General features: G+C 31.4%; 3 protein-coding genes across 6 annotated transcripts; all 3 read right to left on the reverse strand.

Annotated features, from left to right (window-relative positions):
* Window positions 1-340: 340 nt before the first annotated feature.
* On the reverse strand, window positions 341-2,489 carry LOC128386226 (sentrin-specific protease 7-like). The gene is made up of 7 exons (XM_053345223.1): window positions 2,164-2,489; window positions 1,796-2,081; window positions 1,597-1,719; window positions 1,394-1,513; window positions 1,105-1,290; window positions 803-1,025; window positions 341-721 (listed from the first exon to the last, which is right to left on the reverse strand). Exons 1-7 carry the CDS (start codon window positions 2,456-2,458, stop codon window positions 500-502), a joined length of 1,455 nt encoding a protein of 484 aa, XP_053201198.1. The 5' UTR covers window positions 2,459-2,489; the 3' UTR covers window positions 341-499.
* An 81-nt stretch (window positions 2,490-2,570) lies between these two features.
* LOC128386227 (uncharacterized) lies at window positions 2,571-5,894 on the reverse strand. The gene is made up of 8 exons (XM_053345224.1): window positions 5,552-5,894; window positions 4,926-5,435; window positions 4,426-4,774; window positions 4,243-4,332; window positions 3,992-4,117; window positions 3,647-3,820; window positions 3,354-3,576; window positions 2,571-3,272 (listed from the first exon to the last, which is right to left on the reverse strand). The coding sequence occupies exons 1-8, from the start codon at window positions 5,856-5,858 to the stop codon at window positions 3,093-3,095; spliced, it is 1,959 nt and encodes a 652-aa protein (XP_053201199.1). The 5' UTR covers window positions 5,859-5,894; the 3' UTR covers window positions 2,571-3,092.
* Window positions 5,895-6,780: 886 nt separating this feature from the next.
* LOC128386236 (sentrin-specific protease 6-like) lies at window positions 6,781-11,158 on the reverse strand. 4 transcript variants are annotated; one of them, XM_053345240.1, is made up of 10 exons: window positions 10,998-11,158; window positions 10,705-10,875; window positions 10,409-10,631; window positions 9,213-10,325; window positions 8,786-9,104; window positions 8,595-8,718; window positions 8,379-8,504; window positions 8,030-8,215; window positions 7,736-7,958; window positions 6,781-7,614 (listed from the first exon to the last, which is right to left on the reverse strand). In XM_053345240.1, exons 6-10 carry the CDS (start codon window positions 8,714-8,716, stop codon window positions 7,456-7,458), a joined length of 816 nt encoding a protein of 271 aa, XP_053201215.1. In that variant the 5' UTR covers window positions 8,717-8,718; window positions 8,786-9,104; window positions 9,213-10,325; window positions 10,409-10,631; window positions 10,705-10,875; window positions 10,998-11,158; the 3' UTR covers window positions 6,781-7,455. The 4 variants fall into 4 exon arrangements, with proteins under 4 accessions (XP_053201215.1, XP_053201213.1, XP_053201214.1 ...); XM_053345238.1 differs by having other exon boundaries at window positions 8,786-9,107; XM_053345239.1 differs by having other exon boundaries at window positions 8,786-9,107; window positions 11,004-11,157.
* Window positions 11,159-11,183: the final 25 nt, after the last annotated feature.

Raw genomic sequence — 11,183 nt, forward strand, 5'->3', positions numbered from 1 at the left:
TATTGATTATAAATAATTACGGAATTGTTAATAAAAAGGATTGAAAAAAAGCTAAAAAGGAAAAAAAAATTTCTCCCGCGAAATTTGAAAGATCGATTTTTTTGTGAATTTCGATCCATCAAAAACTAAGAACGGAACTTCTGTGAGAGGAGCATTTTGCACCATAATTTCTTCATCTTTTCTCTAAAAATTTTTCTCGTCAATTTAATAAACTCGTTAAATTGAAGAATAACAACTTTAATAGAACAACAAATGGATTTTGAAAATTTGATTTTTTCTCTTGAAAATCCTTTCGGTTCATGATTAATTCACAGCATAGTTGTTTATGTACATCATTTTCTGGTCTTATTTACAATTAAATCTCGATTATCATTTAATACCTTAGTCTAATTATTTACACTTTCGTTCGATCAAATTTTTGATTGTTCGTCGTTTAGAAGAGACCAGAGAAAAAGAAAACCAATCTTATAGATTAATAGCAGGATCTTTGTAGATTCTTTCAAATTTCGGAATCAGCAGAAGAATAAGAGCTAGAAGAAGAAGGAGAAATTTCATCATCCGTTTCGCAAAGACTATTTTTCTTGATTTCTTCAGCTTTTCGCTGTTGTTTAATCAATCTTTCAATAGTTCGTCGTTTAGCCGAAACCAGTCTGTGAGAGAACCAATCCTCTAGATTAATAGCCGGGTCTTTGGAAACTTTGTCAAGTAAATGATCAGGATTCTGGAAATGATCAAGAATAAACAAAATGAATCGATTTTTTTGAAACAAGAAAAAGTTGACATAACCTTCAAATTAACTTACTATGAGGAAATTCTCGATACATTGTAATACAAAAAATCCAGAGTCGAAGTCGTTAATTTGCTTAGGCACCTTGAGATAAATATCAGGCATTACACTTTTACTGAAGTTTTTATTTGACATTTGAAGGTATTCCCATTCTTTAGTTAGAAAGTGTCTTATTGGTTCAGAAAATTCAAGCTCGCTATTAACTATTTGAGCTGAGTCCATGAAAAGTATACAAGGTCTGGAGAGAAAAAAATTTCAATAGGATTAGATATGAATGTCTCATTGAAGAGATTATGAAATCAATCTAATCTCAATACCTTTTGGGACTTTTTTCGATTTCATTAGGTAGAATCTCATTCATCGATGGCACTTTTCTTGGATAACATATGATTACCAAAAACCAATGACCAGATTTGTTAATTGGCATGATTATAAAATCTTTATGGAAGATATTGACATTTTTAGTCCAAGTTTTCACTCCTTTGTAGCATCGATCATAAAGTCTGCTTAGATTTGTGAGAGAAAATATAAAATTACATGGAAAATTATTAAAGGTGTAAGATAATTGCTAATCATTAGATGACACAAAAGGATATTCGCTCGTACAATTTGCTATCCTGAGTTTGAGCCTTTCGCTTTCTTTGGGTGAGCTTGTGATAGAAAAATACACTAAATATGTAGCTTCTTTGGGTGATGTCTGATGCTGTTAAGTTTCTCTCGATGTACCTGTGAAAAGAGGAGAAACAAGATGAACATTAGTGATTCGAACGGAGGCTTTGATTGAGAATTGAAAGATAATTAGCACTCACTTGAGATAGAAACCTAAGATTGTTTCATTTACATGTTGTTCTTCGTCCAAACAAGAAAGATCCGATTGGCGAATTGAGATACGTTCAGTTCCATCGGGTGGATATCTGAAGAGAAGATCATCACTGGAAAAAAGAATTATAAAAATGACAATTAAGAATAAGCTTTAAAGCTAAGTTAAGTTAGAGTTAAGATAATCACTTAGTTGATGTCGAGCCTTTTAAGCGACACTGGTTTTCAACAGGGTCATCACAATCGATTTCAATGATGGAACTGGTTGATTTTGGTTTTGAAACATTCGACCGCAGTGTTGATGATGATCGTTGAGAATAATTGTTAATAAAATCTAAGTATTCCTCGACTCTTCGACACGGAGTTATCTCAAGTCTCCATATTAGTGAATCAAAGGAGGAAAAACTGTCTTCAAATAAGAATTCAAGGTCTCCCTTTTCATCGTATAATCGAACACCAACAAGAATGGTTCCTTCTAATTACAGTATTGAGAAGCACAAAGTATCAGAAAAAATATAAGAAAATAAGAGAAAAATCAGAGAAGATCAATTAATTACCTGTGTAATCACTTTGTTTCGGGTCTATTTTTAGCGTTTCTCTAATTATAATTGCAGATTCAGGAACAATTTCCAAGACCAGGATTGAAAAATAATCATCACTTTCATAGTCAAAATAAGCTCGATGTATATGTGTTAGTGGAATGGTGATGTTAGAACGAGATCCTTCTGATGAAGACAATTGAAAAAACTGAATACGTTCTGAAATTAAACAAAATTGATCACAGAGAAATCCATGAACACCAAAGTAGACAGAATTGTAGTAACTAGATAAATTTAAACGAAAATCTGACATGATGTTTTCGCATTTAAGATGACAACAGAAAAAAAAACGAATAAGAAACAATTACATTGTAATACAATGTAGTTGAAACAGAAAGAGATCTGGAATCAAGAAAGAGTAGCAAAAGCTAATCGATTTTTGAAGAAGAAAAATCGGAAGAGATCGACGTTCAAAATATCGATTCAATTTATTAATAATAAAGAGTTAGAACGGAACATCTCAATATTTCGTCAATAACAAAATGTATCGAATTTAAATTAGACACTGAGTTGAAAAGGTCAGTTTTGTTCATGTGAAAGTGTCAAAGTAAATCACTTTTGTACCGAATACTTAATAGAAATTGTAAGCAGTTTAGCTCTTAATTAATGGTGGATTAATATCTTAGATTAACTTTTTCATTGTTTCTTTTGCTGTAAAAATTAAATAGCAAGATTATAATTAAATTACGATATCGATTAACCATCTTCATTGATTAATTCATCTTAATCAATTGGTACGAAATTATCACACGAAAGTTAATATAAATGGTGCAAAGGTTTTTCTAAAATTGTCAGTGAGTTAATTATGAAAATTTCCCCGATTGATGAAATTTTGATACTCTGTTCGAGTGCAATTGATCCGAAATTAGTTAGAAGAAAATCAATTATCAACTATCATCAGTTTCCATCGTTTCACACTCATTTTTCTTATTCTCGCCTGATTTTCGCTTTCGCTTGATAAAACTTTCAAGTGTTCGTCGCTTAGAAGAGATCAGTGCCTGAGAGAACCAATCTCTAAGATCAATAGAAGTATCTTTGTGGATTCTTTCGAGTAAATCATCAGGGTCCTGGAAATAATCGAATAAACAAAATGAATTAATTTGAGTTGTCGAAAAGAAAAAGTTAACTCAACTTTCATATTAACTTACTCTCAAGAAACTTTCAATATATTGTAGTACATAAAGTCCAGAGTCAAAGTCATTGTTTTGCTTAGGAACCTTGAGATAAATATCAGGAATTGAAATTTTACTAAAACTTTTCTTTGCCATTTTCATGGATTCCCATTCCTTGATCAGAAAGTGCCTGATTGGTGACGTACATCCCTTTCTACACTCATTTCCTTGCAGTGAATCCATGATCAGCATGCATGGTCTAAATAGAGAAAAATTTTAAGAGGATCAGAGATGAATTTCAGACGAATTTGATGTAATTAAACAATTACATTTTTCTTTTCCTTTCAATCGAGCCAACGAATGGAACTTTTCTTGGATAACATATGATTACCACGCACCAATGACAGTTCTTTTTGTTAACTGGAATAATTAGAAAGTCTTTTTGGAAGATGTTAATATCTTTCGTCCAATTCTTTACTCTATTGTAGTATCTATCAGAAGGCCTGGATAAATTTGTAAGAGAATTGATAAAATTAAACAAAGTCTCAAAGATTATCAATTCTGATTAGACGAGAAAAAGTTATTGAAGTTAATTATAATCTGATTGACTGTTGACTATTGGCAGATAAGAACCATCACTTGACCAACAGTCTCAAAATTTAGGTTGCACGTACGTTTGACAGTCCAAAGTTTCAACCTCGTTTGCTTGAAGTCTATGAGTGAGCTTATGGTAGAAAAATGGACTAAATATGTAACTTCTTTCGGCAATGTTTGGAGCTATCACGTCCTTTTCGATGTATCTGCAAGAGAGAGAGAGAGAGAGAGAGAGAGAGAGAGAGAGAGAGAGAGAGAGAGAGAGAGAGAGAGAGAGAGATGACATTGGTGCTTGAAATAATTGAAGTTTCCAGTATTGGAAATTACTTACTTAAGATAGAAATCTAAGACTGTATGATTTAGAGACTGTCCTTCCTCCAAACAAGCGAGATCTGATTGACGGGCTGGGGAATGATAGTCACTAAGTAATGAAGAAAATTACATGTATTAAAATAATAATCAAGAATGATCTCTAGAACTCATCGTAGATTAAACGCAGCTTAGAGTAAATCACCTATTCGGGCTCGTTAAGTTACGATCAGTGGCATTTTCAGCACCACTATTTATTTTGCGCCAAGTAATAGTTGTCGTTTCATTTAAATTTGATATTATTGATTCGGTCTTGAGCCCAATCTGAACAGGAATTTTTTTAGATGCAAGAGGTGATCCAAAGGTTGATGATGATGTTGTTGTTGGTTGTCGAGAATAATTGTTTAAGAAATCAAAATATTGATGAACACTTAGAGATAAGGTTCTGTCAAGTTTCCAAGTGACAGAATTAAAGATGGCAAAATATTCTTCCAATATTTTCTGCATTTCTTCACTTTTTCCCTTCAATTGTACTGCGATACGAATGGTTCCTTCTAATTGTAAATTGGACAAGAAACAATCAACAGGGAAATAAAAGAAAAGATTAAATTATCAAAGCTAAATTATAATTCAATAGTGTATTAGATTCATAGAGTGAATATGAATTAAACAAGAAGTGATGGAAAGTTGCAGAACGAAGCATACCCATGAGTTCACATTGATTCGCTTTTATTTTTAATGCTTCGCATATTTTGAAACTCGAACTTGGAACAGTTTCTACGATCAAGGTTAACAATTCGGTTCTATTATCGAAATAGGCTCGTTGTATATCAATGGGTGGAATGGTCATAACAAAATCTGGTCTTCCTGGTGAGGAAACTCGAACAAACTTAATGCCAGCTGAGATTAAACAAATTTCTTTACAGGAGAATCTATGAACACCAAAGTAGACAGAATCGTTGTGAACTGATAAAGTTTGATTAACCTCCATGTTAAACACTGAATTGTCGTAATTTGGACTTGAAACATTCGTTTTTCGTGTTGATGATTGTTGAGAATGATTGTTTAAGAAATCAAGGTATTTATGGACACTTCGCGATAAAACTTTCTGAAGTTTCCAAGTCAATAAAGTATAGCACGAAAAATATTCATCCAATATTTTGTAAATTTCTTCACCTTGTCCGCTAAATTGAACAAGAACACGAATGGATCCTTCTAATTAATTGAGAAAAGAACACAAAGTAGAAAATTAGTACAAAAAATAGTCAAAAAGTTTGGTAACAACCTTTGAAGATGATCAAAGTGAGTGAGAGAGAGAGACAAATACTTACCTTGAGTGTTTTCATGGGCTTGATTAGGTTTTATCTGTAATGCTTTGCATATCTTAATTCCAGATTCAGGAATAGTTTCCGTGATCAGGGTTGACAAATTGTCACCAGTTTTACTGTCAAAATAAGCTCGTTGCACATCATTTGGTGGAATGGCAACATCGGAAAATGAGAAATCTTCTAGTCTTAATACTTGGATGAACTTAATTCCTCTAGGGGTTAAACAGACTTCTTTACAGGTGAATTTATGAACACCAAAGTAGACAGAATTCTTGTAAACTGTTAAAAGTTGACCGTCCATGTGAGACATCAAATTGACAAAGACAAAAAAGAGAATTTGAAACAATCAAAAGTAATAAAAACAGATAAGAACGATGAAGACTTATAGAGAGATCTAAACAATACAAATATTGTAGCAAAAAGTTTTCACTATAAACCAGAAATTCTGGTCCAGAACTTTATCTAAAACTTTTTCGTTCCAATTTGTCAACAAAAAGTAAACACTTGACTTAAGTGACTGAACCAATAAGCAGTTCGCTTTTCTCTCCCGCGAAACTTAAAATCGAATAATCGATTTTTTTGTGTGAATTTTGATTCTTTGAAAAATCTATGAACGGAATATGAGAGAAAAAACTTTTCCATTTTCCCGTTTCTTTAAATGACACCTAAAATAAATTTCGATTGATTAATAATTTTAATAGAATGTTAATTTTTGACCAACAATTAAGTTGCCATCATAGTGATTAGCAATTTAACTTGCCAACTTAATTGGTTTCTGGACAATTGGGTTTTAATTCTGAGAAATTGAATCAAACACATTAACTATTCAATAACAGCTACTGGGTGACAAATAATATGTTGTTTTTTTGAGTATGGCGTTTAAATCTAAATACTAACTTACAATAACTTTTTTTTCTGCTTATTTTTACAGTAATTAGTTGAAGTTTTTTTATATATAAAATTTTCGAAAATTGGACATTCTATCGAAAAGTTACAGAGGGTTTCATAAAATAACAAAAAGTGCGATTAGATGATTACTATTTAGTGTATAATCTATTTCAGGGTGTCATAATACGCTAAATAGAAGTATCTATCGTTATTGATCTCAATTTTTTACTTAAAGTTCCGAGAAAATGAGTTATCAGCTAATTAAGTGCTCAATTTGCTTAAATTTCAGGTTTTTTTCATGATTTTAACTATCAAATATTATTCGCTGGCCACCTTTGGAGCCTTGAGGCACTCACCCTGTAGATTGAAAATAATTTTGAAAGGAAGGATATCTAACTTGCAAGTCTAGTGCTTAATTCGTTACTAAAATTATTAGGTTGGAATCAAAGATAAAGAAGTTACAGGGTATTTAAAAAAAACAAGGTATTATTTGTCACCCAGTATTACAATCTTTTCATTGTTTCTTTTGTTGTAACAATTAAATAACAAGATTATAATTAAATTTTGGATTAACCATGATACTGATAATTGATTCATCTTAATCAACTAGTACGAAATTTCTAAACAAAATGTGAAATAAAGGACGTAGCATTTAGCAAGTTAAAAACGGGAGCTGATAATGTAGCTTAATCTTACCTGAAAATGAAGATAAAGCTGATGATTAGATAATGAAGATGGACAAAAATACCTATGTGGTAATATCTTCATTTTCAGGTAAGATTAAGCTTAACACTTTAAATAGAGTGAAATTTTTTTAAAATTATATGTTTAAATGCAAATTACAATTGGGATTCGTGATTTGGATTGTTATATCTCTCCATATTTTCCCGAATTGATGTTATCTCAACTACGTTGATCATGGAGTTTTCCATGGTTAATTACTGAAAATTTTACGTTGAATAATTGGAATTTAATTAGCTGGGAGAGAATCAGTTATCAACCATCGTCATCAGTTTTCATCATTGAACTCCATTCTTCTTTTTCTCAGCTACTTCTCTCTGTTGCTTAATCAATCTTTTAATTGTTCGTCGTTTAGAAGAGACCAGTGTAGATGAGAACCAATCTCCAAGATCAATAGCAGGATCTAAACAGATTTTGTCAAGTAAATAATCAGGATTCTGGAAATGATTAAAGGATAAAAAGATGAATTATTAATAATCTGAGTTGTCGAAAAGAAAAAGTTGACTTAACCTTTTAAATGGTTTTATCAAGTTAAATGTAACCTTCAAATTAACTTACTCTCAAGAAATTTTCAATACATGTAATCACATAAAGGCCTCCATCAAAGGCGTTGTACTGCTTAGGCACCTTGAGATAAATATTAGGCATTGCTTTTATACTGAAGTTTTTGCTTGATGATATCTTTACTTCCCATTCTTTGGTTAGAAAGTGTCGTAGTGGTGCAGCTAATCCACATTTATCATGAGAACTTTGAAGTGAATCTAAGAATAGTATACGAGGTCTAAAGAGAGACGAAATATCAAAATGATTAGAAATAAATTTCAAATGAAACTAGTGAAATTGATCTAATACCTTTTCGGATGTTTTTCAATTTCTATCGGTAAATTCTGGCCCGTGAATGGAACTTTCCTTGGATAACATATGATTGCCAATAACCAATGACTGGATTTATTAATTGGAATAATTAGAAAGTCCTTTGCGAATATATTAATATCTTTCGTCCAATTCTTGACTCTTTTGTAATATTTTTCAGAAAGTCTGGATAAATTCAGAGAGCAAATAAAATGCAAATTTAAATATCAGAACATTGGTGTTGATGAGATGAAAAAAGGTCATAACTGCAGAAAAATTAGTATCCACTAGATTTACTGTTGAGATTTTCAAATAAATCAACAGGCATGAAAATTTAGCTCATTCGTACAATTTGTTATCCTGAGTTTGAGCTTTCGGCACTCGCATTCGTTGGGCGAGCTTGTCATAAAAAGATGAGCTAAAAATGTAGCTTCTTTGAGCGATATCTGGTGCTGTTAGGTCTCTCTCGATGTACCTGTGAAAAGAAAAAGAAACATGTTAAACATTAGTAATTCGAATAGAGACTATGATTAAATTTCCAAAGATAATAAATATTAATACTTACTTAAGATAGAAACTTAAGATTCTATCGTTTATTTGTTGCCCTTCCTCCAAACAGGACAGATCAGATTGACGAATTGAAATACATTTTTTTTTCTCCAGGTGGATAACTGAGGAGAACATCATCACTGAATAAAATAGAAAAGAATTAACATAATCGCAAATAGATTAAGTCATAGAGCTTGAGTAAACTACCTATTTGATGCTGAGTTGTTTGAGTTACGCTGGTTACTATTACGATTTCTTACACTCATGGAAGATGTTTCCTCTGATTGAGATGTTAAAATGTTCGTTGAAGGTGACTGTGCAGGCATAGAAGATGTCCCAAGATTGGATGTTGTTATTGTCGATTGCTGAGAATAATTGTTTAAGAAATTAAAATATTGATGGACACTTATCGATAAGGTTCTCTCAAGTCTCCAAGTTACAGAATTAAAGATGGCAAAATATTCTTCCAATATTCTGTAAATTTCTTCACCATTTCCGTTTAATTGAACAACAAAACGAAGGGATCCTTCTAATTCAAGCAAGAAAAAAGAGAAAAGCATGAAAATTAGTATAAATGATAACAATATAAAGCACAGAAAACCCAAATTTTTCAAGTTATAGGGAAGAGAAATACCTGAGTTATCATCTTGATTAAGATATTCATTCAGATGCAATGTTTCGCGTATTTTTCGCCCTGATTCAGGAACAGTTTCAATAACCAGTGTTGACAAATTCTCATCAGTTTTACTGTCAAAATAGGCCTTTTTTATATCAATTGGTGGAATGGTGATGTTGAAACGAGATCTTTCTTGGACTTGACAAACTTGGAAAAATTTAATGCTGAAATTAAACGAATTTCATCACAGCAAAATTTATGAACACCAAAGTAGACAATGTTATTGTAAATTGATAAAGTTTGATTCGCTTCCATGTGAGATATCAAACTGTCATATGAAGATGAGAATTTGGAACAATTTAGAAAAAAGAAAATACTATTTTCAAAATAGAAAAGGAAAACAAGTTGAGAAGGAAGAACGAAAACCGAAAAAAAATTTTCTTAATTTTTTAGAAATGAAAGTTGATCGACTTTCAAAATATCGATTGACAAATGATCCACTTCACTTTCGGCCAGAGTTGATAATCATAATTTAAGTTTAAAATTGATTTAATTAAATTGGATTAAGTAATTAATTAAATATTTAAAAAATTAGACAAAAACAATAGAAAACCAAACAAAAGAAATGAAAAAATTTTCAAAACTATTTTTGCACCGCGAAGTTTGAATTCATTGATTTGGATATCAATTCATTCACATAATGAAGTTTTGAAATTACAATTGAAGACAATGAATAATAAATGTATCATGGACGATTAAAAACTCAATATCAACTATTCAACCAAATAACCTGACCAAAACTAATCTGATCATAATGTTAACTGTTGGTGGATCTGGTAACAATAGTGTGATTTAAAAAGTTACCGATACAATTGATTTAAGTGCAAATATAATTTCAATGTCATTTTGATTTCGCTTAACTTAAAGACAAGAACCGTTAATATCAACGATTAGAAGAGAACCAGAGGTCAAATATCATTTGCATCTACCACTTTTTTCTTAGTTTTTACTCTTTCGTTCAATCAATCTTTTAATTGTACGTCGCATAGAAGAGACAGATGAAAAAGAAAACCAAACACCAAGATTAATAGCAGGATCTTTGCAAATTCTTTCAATTAGATAATCAGGATTCTGGAAATGATCAAGAATAAACAAAATGAATGAATTTGAGTTGTCAACAAGAAAAAGTTAACTGAACCTTCAAATAAACTTACTATTAGGAAGTTTTCAATATTTTGTAGTACATAAAGTCCACAGTCGAAGTCGTTAATTTGCTTAGGTAACTTGAGATACATTTCAGGCATTGAACTTTCACTAAAATTTTTCTTAGTCGTTTTCTTTGATTCCCATTCTTTAGCTAGAAAGTGTCGTAATGGTGCGGCTAATCCACATCTACTATGAGCACTTTGCGTCGAGTCCATGAAACATATACAAGATCTAGAGAAAGAGAGAGACGAAATTTCAAGAGGATCTGAGTTAAATTTAAGATTAAATGAAATTGATTCAATACCTTTTGGGATATTTTCCAATCACTTCAATAAATTCATCTCTACTTGGATAGCAAATGACTGCAGCAAACCAATGGCCGTTTTTATTAATTGGGATAATTATAAAGTCTTTCTCGAAGATATTTGTACCTTTAGTGTATTTCTTGACCCTATTGTAGCATCTATCAGAAAGTCTGGATAATTTTGAGACATCAGATAAAAAGGGACGAAAAAAATAGAAATTCAAATATCAGATGATTTATGTTGAAAAGATGACAGAAGAAAAACACTCGACAAATGGTAAATCGACACTAACACGTACGGTTCATTGTTTTGAGTTTGAGCCTTTGATTCTCGAGCTCTATGAGTGAGGTTGTAATAAAAAAGTGTATCGAATATATGGATTCTATCGGCTATTCTCCGTGCTATCAAATTCTTTTCCATGAACCTATGGAAGGGATGAATATACGCATTAGAATACCAACAATTTTTACAAAGGTTT

This window comes from Panonychus citri, unplaced genomic scaffold (genome assembly GCF_014898815.1).
Source record: "Panonychus citri isolate SS breed McGregor unplaced genomic scaffold, ASM1489881v1 Contig00065, whole genome shotgun sequence".
Classification (NCBI taxonomy): domain Eukaryota; kingdom Metazoa; phylum Arthropoda; class Arachnida; order Trombidiformes; family Tetranychidae; genus Panonychus; species Panonychus citri.